A 13,997-nucleotide genomic window follows, 5' to 3' on the forward strand; every position below is an offset into this window, starting at 1 on the left:
AAGCGTAAAGAGGATTCCATTCAACCTTATTTGGCGGTAAATTTACATTAGAAACAATGTCAGATAACGAGGATGAACAACACAGAATCTATAGGGAAGACGCGCGAATTCCGTGCAGGTATGGAACAAAGTGTTATCAGAAAAATTCGGCACACCATGAGAAATATAAACATCCACCTACAAAAGACACGGTATTTATAATTTTATACTGTATACATAGGTACTTTTTTATTATTGTAATATTAATTCTACATTACTATTGTGTAGAATACAAAAGGGACAGGTATGAAATGCACTGTAAGAAATAAAAAAAGAAAAATCAAAGACAGAAATGAAGTACCAAAAGATTCTCCAAAAAAGAAGATGCAAAAGAAAGATGATGATGATGATGATGATACAGTTGATGAGAACTTACATAATACTGTTTCAGATGCAGATAATATGGTAAAAAATGATGAGAAACATGAAACAGTTGATAGAGAATCAAGTCCAGATGACACAAATAATGTAAAACATGTAACCGATCGATGCACCATTGCATCACTGTTGAAAGACTGTAACATTAGTACCGAGGATGATACACTGTCCAAAGATGATGTAAAAATAGTCATTTCTTATTTGTTCTTAACTGAAATGCCAGATGACTTTTATCAGTTTTACGAATTCTGTAAAAGTATTAATGAGAAAGATTGTTTCAATGCATTGAAAGATCTTCATATACAATTAGTAGGTCCTTATGATGTATTCAGAGACAAATTTTTAAATTTCAAAGTTGAAAGTAAAGAGGCATTATTGAGACATTGGAGATACTATTATGATCCACCAGAATTTCAAGTAAGTAAACTGTAATATACGTATTTTCTTTGTTTATATTATATTTAATAATCGTATAATTCCTTACAGACCATTGTTAAAGTGGATGGTAAGGATGGTTTACATTTTGGTTACTGGAGAGACGAAATCGCTGAGAAACCTGTATTTGTAGCAAAGAATAAAGCAGCTATCAACGGTCTAATCGAAGCAGCGGCAGAAAATATATTTGAAGCAATCGAGTAAGAATTGTGAAACATAAAGGAAAGCGATAATAGGGATATGACTGAAATCTTAAATTTATGTTACAGTGCCTACATAGGAAACAAATTGAAATTAGCAAATCCATTTGAAAAAACTCGTATATCCCAGTTGCATAAGAAATTGAGAAATTTTGTTAAAGAGAATCAAATAAAATTTGATAAGAAAACAGGTAATATGCAAGCTAGGGAAAGGAAAGTAGTTGCAAGAACTTTACATAAAGCTGGTATTGTAGTACCATACAATAAAAAAACCGAATTAGGATATAGAAATTTGGCAGTGACCGATAGTAAGTCATTATTTTAGATAATTATGCCAATGGTTTCAATTATAATTAAATTCTTGCATTATAGGTGAATTACGAAAAATCCTGGATCAAATGAAACAAGCTTCAACAGACGAAGGTAGAAAAACGCCGCTGTCGAAATTGGAGGAAGTAATAAGACTGGCAACGATCGCTGCCGATGAATGTGATTTTGGCACCTGCTTAGAATTAGGTCATGATTTATTTACCAGCGGTGTTTCTATCGTTCAAACGAAAGCTCTAAACATGCTTTCTCTCGCGTATACTCTTTTACAAAGGCCGCAATTTCTGGAAATTGTTGAGGCGCATTTGAAAGGCAGAACGAAAAGTTTGAATCCAAGTGTCCTTTCAATTAACAATTAATGAATAGGAATAAAAACAATCGTTACTTTATTGTATTTTAAATTGTAACATATGAAATAACGAAAAAAAAAAATTTATAAATGATAATTAATACAGAAAATAAGTTACATATTTATTAAAAAAGAATTAAATTTTGTATACAGATTAATCATATTATTTTCTATTCGTTGTTTGAACCTGTTCTTACAGAAAAATGGTACAGAGAAAATGGGAGAAGGTAGCGGTGTCCATGTTACCTGATGTTGATGCTTTTTAGTATATCGTGATGAACGAATGCAATCTCACTATAGCAACTATAGCAATGTACGGAATATGAAAACGGCAAACGAAGAGGAAAACGTAAAGAAATTATGCAGGATGATTCGTGCAGGGGGATATACTGTGATTTCATTTTGGATGAGAAAGTGAATCTTTACTGTGAATTTAAAAATGTCTGCTCCTCGATTAACAATAATAATTTATAGAAACAATAGAGAATGGAGTTAAAGGAAAATTAAGTAGAAGCGGGGTGTTGAGCGATTTTATTTTCTATGCTTTTAGTTCGATGCAATCAACGGCAATCGTTGAAACGTTCGCGATGGAAAGTAAAAATTACAACAATTTTGTAAGTTATGTCGGCCTGGAGGAACATGAAATGCAGGTAATTGTCTGTTTCATCCTATGTAAACATTCAACCATAACCTCAATCGTGACAACTTATAAATTTTTTTCTTACTAATAATTAATTATTTCATTTGTTCTTCATCTAATGTAATCAATTGTCCACAGCCACTGGGTTCTAGTCGACGCAATTCTTTATCCGAAAGTAATATCAAACTGCTACCCGGTGAAATTCTAGTCACCAATGCGCAAAATGTTCTTATGTTCTCTCCTGTCAGTGATTTGAAGCAAGGAACGTCTGGTATTTTGTCAGTTACAAATTTCAAGCTCACCTTTATTACAAGCGAAGACACAAATGGAGAAGTATGTTACCATTACCAAATATTAAAGACATCCGTGTATCCGTAACTCTTTTATCTTTACATTAATAACGTGTCTTGTTTGTAGGACACGAGCCGACAACAGAATCATCTTTATGGTTATATGGATACGTGTTTAATAAACATAGAGGATATTTATATAACAGTAGGGGATAAGAAAAGAAAATTGGTACCTGGCAATACTGTACCGTCTAAAATAAAAGGAATATTTATTGTTTGCAAAGTAACTATATATTTGTTTAATGCTAACAACTTATATTATGCTACAGATGTTTACTATAATATATTATGGATTTTAGAATTTTAGAACTTGGTCCTTCTCTTTCAAATTTTCACCCAGTGGACAAGTGAAAAAACTTCTGACAGCCCTGTTACTCCATGCTTTTCCCAGCAGACACCAATTATTATTTGCTTACGATTACCAGTCAGTACTTGGAATGAAAATGCTGATTTAACATAATATGGGAAACAAATTTAATTAAAATTTTTCCTTCCAGGGAAGCTTATTATAGTAGTCTCGACAAAGCTGTCCGTTTATTTCGAGACATTTCCGACTGGCATAATGAATTAGAACGAACCATATGTAACGAAAAACTTAGAAAATATTGGAGATTGTCTACTGTTAATGTAGATTTCAAACTTTGTCGTAGGTAAATATAACGTATAATGAAATTTTTAATGGCATTTCAAATGATATATAATAACATAGAATTTATGAACAGTTTGTCGCGGTATATAATTGTACCAGCATCCATTACCGATAATCAATTATTGGACGCAGCTAAGCACTTCCAAGGCAACCGTCCACCAATTTGGTCTTGGTCAAGTGCTCATGGCGCAGCATTAGTAAAAATGTCTGAGCTTTCGCCGTTAATTACCAATAGAATGCAAGAGAATATCATGTTTGAAAATGTTCGAAAAAGTCATCCTCAAAAAATGCCACCAATCGTTTTAGAATTAAATAAAGAAATTAGCATAAAGTTAGTGGCTGTAGCATTTTCGAAATTGGCCAATTTATGTTCTCCAGGTAAATTCTATAAGTTATTTTAATATTTTTCAATAAATATTTTATGAACTCTTATGAACTTTAGATCTTTTTCAGAGAACATTAGGCAGTTCTGGCTACAGGATAATAATTTTTATTCATTAGTAGAAAATACGAAGTGGTTCAAGTATGTATCGTATTGTTTACAAAAAACTGTTGAAGCTTGCGAGCATCTTCACTTAGGATTCTCTGTTATATTACAAGGTAATCAATCGAAAGAAAAATAGTACTTGCCAGTTATTTTCTAATAAGTCTAATAAGAATTCTTTTTTAGAAGGTGCTGGCACAGATATTTGCTGCGTTATATCGAGCTTAGTCCAGCTACTACTTGATCCTTATTTTCGGACAATCAATGGATTTCAGTCGCTTTTACAAAAAGAATGGGTTGCCGGTGGGCATCCATTTTGTGATAGATTAGGTCATATAGTAAAGAGGAATTCAGAGAAGGTACATTAAATTAAATTGATCCAGCTATTCATCATTTTATAGTATTCACTTGAAATTCACTTGGATTCAATTTTTATTTCAATAGTCTCCGTTATTCCTTTTATTTCTTGACTGTGTCTGGCAGTTGAGTCAACAATTCCCGGCGGAATTCGAATTCACAGAAACGTACCTGACGACGTTATGGGATGCTGCCCATGTTTCAATCTTCGACACGTTCATTTTTAATTGCGAGAAAGACAGGGTGGCGGCAGCTACGGTAAGATTTTACAAATTACTTTTTATCCAAGAGAATACTAATAAATATTCGCATTTTAGGAACCAAACAATCCACTCGTTCTTCGAAGCGTCTGGGATTGGAGAGAACAGTTCAGTGATCAGGATATTTTGTTGTTTTACAATCCTCTTTATAATTCTCGCGAGGCAGACTCAACAGACAAATGCATAATAAAACCTTGGTACAATATTGCAAGTTTAGAACTTTGGACACAGTGTTATTTTCGTTGGATACCCACTCTGGAGATTCGCAATGGTGGACAGAATCACATAGAACTTTACGCGAGGCTGTTACGAAACGACGTGAACCAGTTGAAGATCAGCATAGATGGCAATTGTGGATCGCCGATCGCCAAATCAAACATCTATTCCGTTCAGATGAACATAGACAGTTTCTATCCATTTTCCAATAAAAAATCTGGAAATGCAATTAGCACTCCTATTATGAATAGCTCGATTCTCGTGACCGAGAGCTTGTTAGACGCGCAGTCTTTGATAACTGCATCCGACTGATGTACATATCGCTCCAATATTAGATTTTTAACTTTTTTAAAGTTCATAAAAACGTAGATAAATATATATCTGTTACATAGTTGAATCAGGCTTGCTCGGATGTAAAGGATATCAAGGAAAATGTTTCTTAATCCTTTTAATGCCAAGTATATATAAGTAGTATTTGTTTAAAACTGCCGGCCATTTTATAAACACATAATTTCATGTGATCTATTTATACTGTAAATAAGAATCAAATGTTGTGAAAAAAAGAAAGTTACAGTTAATGCGTTTTATAAATTATTGTTTTTCTAATTTAAACTCATTTCTTCTCCTTCGTTTGGTACTCGAAGGATTAAATAATGCCGATCTGCATCGTAAGTAATAATATCTAGGATTTCATTTATGTATTGTAATAACAAACTGATGAAACAAGTAATAATAAAATTATTTTTTGTACAAAATGTACATAAAACGATTCTTTTTTCATTCTTATTTCCCAACCCTTTATCGCTGCATCCCTTACATGTCTGCATCCTTAACATCCCTCCATCCCTTGCATCACTACATTTCCTATATTCCTGCATCTCTTGTATCCTTTCAAAGCTTATAATAAATATATTATAAATATAACAATATATTATAAATAATACACTTATGGCCACTGCTTCGAGTAAAGGTAAGTAAAGGTGAGTAAAGTCTCGTGAGAAATAATTTAAAATTTAAATTTTTGCTAAATTTAGTTCCTTTTTTGACCGCCAGAGGGCGCTGATTCGACGTCGAAAATTTAGTTCACATTTTTGCCGCTAGAGGGCCAAAATTGATGCAAGGTTTAGTTCCTTTTTCCGAAACCAGATGGCGCTGATTCGACATCGAAAATTTAGTTCACATTTTTGCCGCTAGAGGGCCAAAATTGACGCAAGGTTTAGTTCCTTTTTCCGAAACCAGATGGCGCTGATTCGACATCGAAAATTTAGTTCACATTTTTGCCGCTAGAGGGCCAAAATTGGTGCAAGGTTTAGTTCCTTTTTCCGAAACCAGATGGCGCTGATTCGACATCGAAAATTTCGTTCACATTTTTGCCGCTAGAGGGCCAAAATTGATGCAAGGTTTAGTTCCTTTTCCCGAAACCAGATGGCGCTGATTCGACATCGAAAATTTGGTTCGCATTTTTGCCGCTAGAGGGCGCTATTACGAACACCGAAAGGGTCATTTTAAGGATATATGGGATGTAAGGGATGCAGAGATGTAAAGGATGCAGTGATGTAAGGTATTCAGGGATGTAAGGGTTGCAGGGATGTAAGGGATGCAGAGATGTAAAGCATGCAGTGATGTAAGGTATTCAGGGATGTAAGGGACGCAGGGATATAAGGGATGCAGGGATGTAAGGGCTACAGAGATGTAAAGGATGCAGTGATGTAAGGAATACTGGGATGTAAATAATGCAGGTTTATAAGGGATGCAGAGATGTAATGGAATCTGGGATGTAAAGGGTACAGACGGGAATAATAAAATCAACACGTTTTCCCTTCTAATGAGTTTATTCAATAAGTTAAGAAGATAAATACAGCAAATACATTCTTTTAATAACGTGGAAACATGTCCTGAGCAAAAAATTTTCGAACAAATCAAATGTTAATTTAATTTAACTTAATTCTTGATGTATTTCAGCAAACATCATCGGGGTCCCTGACACCCCAAAATGATATTTTATCGATACGTGGAAAGAGTCGCAGGGGTCCCCGAAACCCCACGTGGTTACGAACAAAGAGTGGCAGGGGTCCTCGAAACCCCAGTATAAAATTACGTCGGTACGCAAACTGAGTTGTTGGGGTCCTCGAAACCCCAAAAAGATATTTTATCGATGCGTGGACAGAGTTGCCGGGGTCCTCGAAACCCCAGTATAAAATTATATCGGTACGCAAACTGAGTCGCTGGGGTCCTCGAAACCCCAAAAAATATTTTATCGAAACGTGGAAAGTGTTACCGGGGTCCTTGGAAACCCAGTATAAAATTATATCGGTACGTAAACTGAGTCGCTGGGGTCCTCGAAACCCCAAAATGATAATTTATCGAAGCCTAGAAAGAGTTACCGGGGTCCTCGAAACCCCAGTATAAAATTATATCGGTACGTAAACTGAGTCGCTGGGGTCCTCGAAACCCCAAAATGATAATTTATCGAAGCCTGGAAAGAGTTACCGGGGTCCTCGAAACCCCAGTATAAAATTATGTCGGCGCGCAAACTCAGTCGCCGGGGTCCTCGAAACCCCATAATGATATTTTATCGATGCGTAGAAAGAGTTGCCGGGGCCCTCGACACCCCAGTATAAACTTATATCGTAGGCAAATTGAGTCGCTGGGGTCCTCGAAACCCCAAAATGATATTTTATCGATGCGTGGAAAGAGTTACCGGTGTCCTCGAAACCCCATTATAAAATCATGTCGGTATGCAAACCGAGTCGCTGGGGTCCTCGAAACCCCAAATGATATTTTATCGAAACGTGGAAAGTGTTACCGGGTTCCTCGGAACCCCAGGTCGGTATGCAAACCGAGCCGCTGGGGTCCTCGGAACCCCGGAATGATATTTTATCGAAACGTGGAAAGTGTTACCGGGTTCCTCGGAACCCCAGGTCGGTATGCAAACCGAGTCGCTGGGGTCCTCGGAACCCCGGAATGATATTTTATCGAAACGTGGAAAGTATTACCGGGTTCCTCGGAACCCCGGAATGATATTTTATCGAAACGTGGAAAGTGTTAACGGGGTCCTCGGAACCCCTGGTCGTTATGCAAGTAGAGTTGCAGGGGTCCTTGAAACCCCAGAAAAGAATTATGTCGGTACGGAAACCGAATCGCAGGGGTCCTCGAAACCCCAAAATGATATTTTATCGATACGTGGAAAAAGTCACCGGTGCGCTAACACCCCGATACCATGATGTCGGTATCTAAAAAAACTAATTATGCCGTCATTAAGAGTGCTTCATTTGCACTTTCCTCATTAACTTATTTACTTGTCTATCTCCTACGATTTAGAACTGCGAAGGATCAAAGTTTTCATTAAGGAATGCAGGGATGTAAAGGATTTTCTTTTTAACGTGCGAAATCTTGCATGAAACCCTCCGCCAACCCTTGCCGCCCGCCGGCGGGGGAGTGTCAGCTATTATATCTATAGACGGGATACATGCACAGTGATATTGGGGTATTTGGGACCCCCTAAATCATGACCGCTTGAAAACCAAGGCATGCCAGTCTCTTGCCTCTGTAGTCACTGGTCGTAGACATGGCGGCGTGGCTAAAAACTGCGATACAAGCTGCGAGTAAGTTTATCAATACTGCTGGTTTGTTGCCTAAATTGATGTTATTTTGTTAATGGTAATGCATCATCACTCGCTATGATTGTTCGTTTGTAACATGAATTATATCATAATTATGTTAGTATCTTTTGCAATTATGTAACGATGATGATCTGTATTGTGCAGAAAGCCAAAATGTGTACGCAGCAAGTTATGCGATACAGAGCCGTGATTGCTCTTCAAAACCGTACATTATCAAAAATCCGACTACTGCCAGCTTGAAAAGGGGTACCGGTGGTCGTAGCTCCTTCAACGGTGTGGTATGTACGATATTTGGATGCAGTGGTTTTATTGGATCATACGTATGTAACCGTCTTGGAAAAATTGGTACACAGGTAAGCAAATGCAGGATTACAAAAAATGTTGTAGACAGTAGGTACTTAGTTTTAAATAACTGCAAGTTAAATGTTATCAATGTTAATGACACGTGTTTTTTTATAGCTTATTCTTCCATACAGAGGTGACCATTACCATGTTCGGCCCCTAAAAGTATGCGGAGACCTTGGACAAGTTTTATTCCACCCCTTTCATCTTAAAGATGAAGAATCTATACTCAAGAGCATGAAGTATTCTAATGTTGTCATTAATTTGATTTCATCATACTATCCAACTTCTAACTTCAGTTACCATGATGTTAATGTGAAGGGTGCCAGAAGAATAGCTAGACTTGCCAAGGAATGTGGGGTGGAACGATTTATTCATGTATCTTGTTTGAATGCAAGCGAAAAACCTAAGGTATATTTTTTATTAAATATGTATTAATAGTAAGCTGGTGGACTATGCAAATAATACAGATTTTATTTTCTTTGTATAAGCCATTAATGATAAAAAACGGTTCAGAAATTCTTAAAACAAAATGGGAAGGAGAGTGTGCAGTGAAAGAAGAATTTCCAGAAGCTACCATTATTCGACCCGCGACTATATATGGACAAGAGGATAATTTTATAACACACTATATGAATGCATGGAGACGAAATTTGAAGTAAATTAATGAATTCCATTGAGAATGTTTGTAATTCATTATTCAACTGGTTCAATTATTAATTAAATATTTTATAGAACGGTACCGTTATGGGAGGGAGGAGAAAAAACCGAGAAACAACCTGTTCATATTTCTGATGTAGCTGCTGGAATCACTGCTGTTGCAACAAACCCATTAACAGCTGGTAAAACTTACGAGTTTATCGGGTATGTATAATTAATAATTTGAACCATGAAATCTTATCTAGAAAAATGTAAGAATACTTGTTTTAGCCCAAGGAGGTATAAACTGATTGCACTGGTCAAATGGTTTTACGAAATAGCGTCACGTGGACAAGGAGATTATTACAAAATTATAGACATGAAATATAATCCATTGTTTAGATTGAAAATTGAATTGAATGAATTCATACATAGACTTCATAGAACTCAGCCTATGAATTGGGAAATTTTAGAAATAGTAAGTTTATCTCTATAACTTTTACAATGAAATTATTAAGAATATAATTCTAAAAAAACCTATAATTTCTATTTCATTTAGAATCACACTAGCGACAATATAAATCCTGGAGTGCCAACTCTAGAAGATTTAGGCATAACTCCATGCACCATGGAATCTCGAATGCAATGGGAGTTGATGCCGTATAGATTCGAAAACCATTTCATAGAAACTGTGGACGAACAAAAAGCATCTGATCCAGAAACAATTCCAATAAAATGAAGATTTTATATTTAATTAAAATTAGTATGTAAATACAACGTGTTCTAATCGTAATAAAGAATGTATCGTTTCAGTTTCTAACACTCGGTATATTTATTTTTTAGACCTGTCAGTTCTCGTTCTTTAGTTGATGACATAAAAAACAACGACAAAGCATATTATCAGGAATATGCGAGTGTTGACATTTGTCGTTTATTAAATGACAGACCATTCTAACTACAATAAAAGGTTACACTATTTAATTATTAATTTCGTTATACTGTTACAATATTAGATGTTGGTAAAAAATATAAGCTAGTTTGGTCCTCGGTTACTATGCTGACCGAAGGCCACGCAAATTTTACATTACAAATGGCAAGGGAAAAACTATTTCCCTTTTATTTTATAGTCAGAAGCATAATACATCGATTATCCAATCTTCAGTCAAAAAGTTGATCAGTAAAACAGTGTAAATTTAACCATCTGTTAAAAATAATAAATATACATATAAAATGGTTTTGGAATATTAACAACTTCACGTGCTATAATTAGTAAAGAAATATACATACATATTACGAGTTGCTTAAAAATAAAGAAACAGTTGCTCCCGAAACGCAAGAAGTGACTGCTTGCAGTTCAATAGGAAATTCTGGCTAGCATTAAAATATGTTCTTGCATAATAAATCTGATCTTTTTAAATGGTTCTTTTATGCACGGAAGACTACGTATACGTAGAACAATCATTCGTTAAGTTAACTCTAAGAGTATCGTGTCAGCAACTATATTATTAAATATAAATGATACAAGTATACATATATGTATATCAATCAATAATACAAATTTATAAATGGAACACTACACATCCTCGAAGAGTTAACTTTTCAAGCATAAATTATAGTTACTTATCTTTTTTGAATCACGCAAATTTTATCCCTTCGTACAAGGTGAATTTATTATATCCTTAATTTCTATATACTTTCATTATCGTCATCGAAAGTTATTTATTTAAATCTGATTGTTAACCCCTTGTTTTGTACACTTTACATAAATTAATATTAAATACATGGAACTATATCAATCAGACTTACTTATATACGAACAATAAGATATCTAGAATGAACATTTTAAAAGTAATTGATAAAAATCAAAATACAAAACGAGAGGTCAACATGATATGAAGTATTAAGTGTGATAAAATCACCACTAATTTACAGAATAAATCCATAACATATGCAGTTTCGTTGATCCATTTACATGGATCAGTTAAAGCTCGTAGTCGTGCGAATTACAATAATCGAGAACGTGGTGAATGTTAATAAGAGATCTTGATAACATTTTAATAGCAGTTTCATAAAGTGAAATTACAACAATAATCCATCACGTAAGTCTTACTTTTACAAATTGAAAGGCGGCTGTTTAGATGTTATTCACCTTATATTTTCAATAAAATACAAGTAACAATCACCCGCCTTAATAATTAAAGTACAATCATATTTTTCTACTTGTGACTTTTTTAAACAAAGTCTAACTCTATCAAATAAGATATGTAAATGGCAGTAATATGTAAATTTCACGAATGAAGAAAATGATACATACGTATTTATACAAGGTAATAAATCTTTCTTATTGCTATTAAGTCTTATTTCTTTTAAACTAAATATGTCCTAATACTAGAAAATCACAAATTAAAAAACTACTTTGAAATGCAGACACGATGGAAGTCACCCAGACTAATACTACAACCCCAATAGCGATACGTTTGTCCTAAACATTTGACTCATTGAAAAAGATTCATGGAGAACAGAAGAATAAGAAACAAAGTCGTCGGCAGTGTAAAAATCCCGACAACGCCAGAGCCAAGGTTGTCTTGTACAACATTATCATGACATCTTGCAATCAGATCAAAGTCGACGAGGTTCATAGGCTTTCCATTGTACTCGATAGGCGAGATACAGTAATTTTTCTTCTGAAATTCGTGGACAGTGCCATTGACAAAATCGCTCTCTAGGATATTATGAGCCTGGCAATCACAGGGAAAATGATTATCAATGGCGCTGATGGAGGCTACTTCAAGGTTCACGTCCTTAGCGTGTCGAGGTGCCTCCAATACATGATTTCCATGGAACCTTAGCAACTCGATATTATTCTCGTACTTTAGGAACAGTCTTTCGATGAGATCAATCTTGTTGTTCAATATATTCAGCCGATCGACGCGAGACAGGCCAGTGAAGGCGTCCTTTTCAATAATACCTAAGTCGCTTTCTTGGATATTTAACGAATGCACATAGAAGAGACCACGGAACGTGTAGGACTGAAGGGAAGACAGATCCATGTAGGTTAATTTAAGTAGGCCAACATGCTGGAGACCATCGAAAGCGTCCGGTTCGATGGTTCTGATTCCCGAGGGAAAAATCAAGCGAACGACATTCGTTAGGCCTGAGAATGCGTGACTCTGAATTCTGAGCAATGGATTATTGCTTAACAGTATCACACGTATGTTCGACGTGCCGGCGAAAGAGTATCCCTCGATGTACCGGATCTTATTATTCGCCAGTAGCAATACGGATACATTTTGCAAAGCAGCAAAGGAAAACTTCTCGATGAACGGTAGAGGTGTATATTGGATAGAGAGTTCACGTAATCGGCTCAATCCACGGAACGCGAATGGACGTATCGTGGAGATGTTGTTACCATCCATTGTTAGCTTCCTCAGGACTCTCAGACCGGCGAACGCATCGCCTTTTATTATCGGGAAGTTGTTCTTCGTCAGAGAGAGTTCCTCCACTGTTGGAGACAACTGTTGCGTGGGAATGTCTTTTAGCCCACCTGTGTTGCAAAGAACCTGCACATAATTAATCATTTTTACTCTGATCACTCTACACCGTCTACGGTGAACCATGAGGCTCCTTATCGGTAATTACCTGTTTCGGGGAAAGACAAATGCATTCTGCAGGACAGTCCCAATTTTTCGCAGTACTGGTTTCCTGTTCTAAGGTAAGTCTCGGGCTCAGCGTTGCTGTCCACAGCAGGTAATAAATGCAGATCTGCAATTGAAATGGAAAAAATGTTAGTAAAAAAGAATTGGAAAAACTTTTATTTATAACATTTCTTAAGTTAACAAACTCCGAAACATTTACTTCCAGGATTAACGGTACGAGAATCGTTCCAATTAAACGAATCCTATCTTACTGCTCTACTTTCCTCCAGCGAATTAATTGCGACCGAGATTTATTGATTTAGTAATTTCAGACGGATAGGTGATTATTTGAAACCGATATCTACCAAATATTCATTCCTCGGCTGACTAAAAAAAGATAAGTATCCTTCCTCTGCCTCCGTAATTACTTGAAAATTATCTTCAGCACATCGATATATCTTAATTTTCTATTAAACCTATGCGTTATCTGTAATTAATTAATGGACTTTAGTTGTAGACAACGAATTAACCAGTTATTTGTAAACAACAGGATTGCCCAGGGATGTTTAGAATTGAAATGGAAGCAAATAGAAAGATCCTCCCAGGGGGATAAGGGTATCTGGATGAAGAGAAGCGTCAAAAAAGGGTTGCTCTCTCGGCATGCAATTGTCTGGGTAGGAACCGCGGTACCGTAGGTAAGTACATACACGCGAAACTATCTGATTTGTACCTGCGCTCTGCAATACATCAATCCCAGAGTTTTTAGGGCGCATGCCTCGGCATCCAGGAAAACGTTGCGACCAGCTGCCGATGTTCCAGCGTGTCCTGAAACATACAAGTATAAGATGAAAAAATGTTCGACGCACTGTTGCTTCAACTTTTTATACTTATTGGAATAGAAACAACGAACGAGAGCTTACCGTACCAGCAGAACGATAAACTTTGAAGCAAGTAGAGGTTCTCTGATTTCTGAGAGAACGAGACGGATCGGAGAAATTTCGCTATTCGCGGCCGCATTCACCGGCTGGGCTCGAGGCTTTATTTCTCCTTAGTCATCCACCCCCCCACCCCCGA

General features: G+C 36.1%; 3 protein-coding genes across 6 annotated transcripts; 2 read left to right on the forward strand and 1 right to left on the reverse strand.

The window, feature by feature from the left end:
* The first annotated feature begins 56 nt into the window (after positions 1–56).
* LOC117606524 (myotubularin-related protein 10-B) lies at positions 57–5,423 on the forward strand. 3 transcript variants are annotated; one of them, XM_034329073.2, is made up of 11 exons: positions 1,817–2,142; positions 2,279–2,378; positions 2,507–2,701; positions 2,786–2,941; positions 3,018–3,142; positions 3,216–3,368; positions 3,441–3,745; positions 3,821–3,967; positions 4,041–4,210; positions 4,296–4,466; positions 4,526–5,423. In XM_034329073.2, exons 1-11 carry the CDS (start codon positions 2,012–2,014, stop codon positions 4,994–4,996), a joined length of 2,124 nt encoding a protein of 707 aa, XP_034184964.1. In that variant the 5' UTR covers positions 1,817–2,011; the 3' UTR covers positions 4,997–5,423. The 3 variants fall into 3 exon arrangements, 2 of the variants coding, with proteins under 2 accessions (XP_034184964.1, XP_034184963.1); XM_034329072.2 differs by having other exon boundaries at positions 1,820–2,142; positions 4,038–4,210; XR_013062472.1 differs by lacking the exons at positions 2,786–2,941; positions 3,018–3,142; positions 3,216–3,368; ... (3 more) ...; positions 4,296–4,466; positions 4,526–5,423 and adding exons at positions 57–191; positions 268–283; positions 431–834; positions 904–1,052; positions 1,122–1,360 and having other exon boundaries at positions 1,425–2,378; positions 2,507–2,556.
* A 2,744-nt stretch (positions 5,424–8,167) lies between these two features.
* Positions 8,168–10,110, forward strand: ND-39 (NADH:ubiquinone oxidoreductase subunit 39). Its single transcript, XM_034329082.1, has 7 exons — positions 8,168–8,289; positions 8,452–8,660; positions 8,767–9,060; positions 9,141–9,307; positions 9,385–9,513; positions 9,580–9,766; positions 9,848–10,110. Exons 1-7 carry the CDS (start codon positions 8,253–8,255, stop codon positions 10,025–10,027), a joined length of 1,203 nt encoding a protein of 400 aa, XP_034184973.1. The 5' UTR covers positions 8,168–8,252; the 3' UTR covers positions 10,028–10,110.
* Positions 10,111–10,574: 464 nt separating this feature from the next.
* On the reverse strand, positions 10,575–13,989 carry LOC117606528 (uncharacterized). Of its 2 annotated transcripts, none has more exons than XM_034329081.2 (4): positions 13,849–13,989; positions 13,654–13,748; positions 12,928–13,050; positions 10,575–12,848 (listed from the first exon to the last, which is right to left on the reverse strand). In XM_034329081.2, the coding sequence occupies exons 2-4, from the start codon at positions 13,669–13,671 to the stop codon at positions 11,784–11,786; spliced, it is 1,206 nt and encodes a 401-aa protein (XP_034184972.1). In that variant the 5' UTR covers positions 13,672–13,748; positions 13,849–13,989; the 3' UTR covers positions 10,575–11,783. The 2 variants fall into 2 exon arrangements, with proteins under 2 accessions (XP_034184972.1, XP_034184971.1); XM_034329080.2 differs by having other exon boundaries at positions 11,784–12,848; positions 13,844–13,970.
* Between the last annotated feature and the right edge of the window lie 8 nt (positions 13,990–13,997).

This window comes from Osmia lignaria, chromosome 8 (assembly GCF_051020975.1).
Source record: "Osmia lignaria lignaria isolate PbOS001 chromosome 8, iyOsmLign1, whole genome shotgun sequence".
Classification (NCBI taxonomy): domain Eukaryota; kingdom Metazoa; phylum Arthropoda; class Insecta; order Hymenoptera; family Megachilidae; genus Osmia; species Osmia lignaria.

Bases quoted from the DNA above. Each gene is read 5' to 3' on its own strand.
- LOC117606524 (XM_034329072.2), top strand. From the start codon at position 2,012: ATGCAATCTCACTATAGCAACTATAGCAATGTACGGAATATGAAAACG. The intron at 3,143-3,215 runs GTCAGTACTTGG...TTTTCCTTCCAG, and splicing joins TTATTTGCTTACGATTACCA to GGAAGCTTATTATAGTAGTC. The intron at 3,369-3,440 runs GTAAATATAACG...ATTTATGAACAG, and splicing joins GATTTCAAACTTTGTCGTAG to TTTGTCGCGGTATATAATTG.
- ND-39 (XM_034329082.1), top strand. From the start codon at position 8,253: ATGGCGGCGTGGCTAAAAACTGCGATACAAGCTGCGA. The intron at 9,061-9,140 runs GTATATTTTTTA...TCTTTGTATAAG, and splicing joins ATGCAAGCGAAAAACCTAAG to CCATTAATGATAAAAAACGG. The intron at 9,514-9,579 runs GTATGTATAATT...TACTTGTTTTAG, and splicing joins AAAACTTACGAGTTTATCGG to CCCAAGGAGGTATAAACTGA.
- LOC117606528 (XM_034329080.2), bottom strand. From the start codon at position 13,940: ATGCGGCCGCGAATAGCGAAATTTCTCCGATCCGTCTCGTTCTCTCAG. The intron at 13,749-13,843 runs GTAAGCTCTCGT...TGTATGTTTCAG, and splicing joins TTTATCGTTCTGCTGGTACG to GACACGCTGGAACATCGGCA. The intron at 12,849-12,927 runs GTAATTACCGAT...AATTATGTGCAG, and splicing joins TTTGTCTTTCCCCGAAACAG to GTTCTTTGCAACACAGGTGG.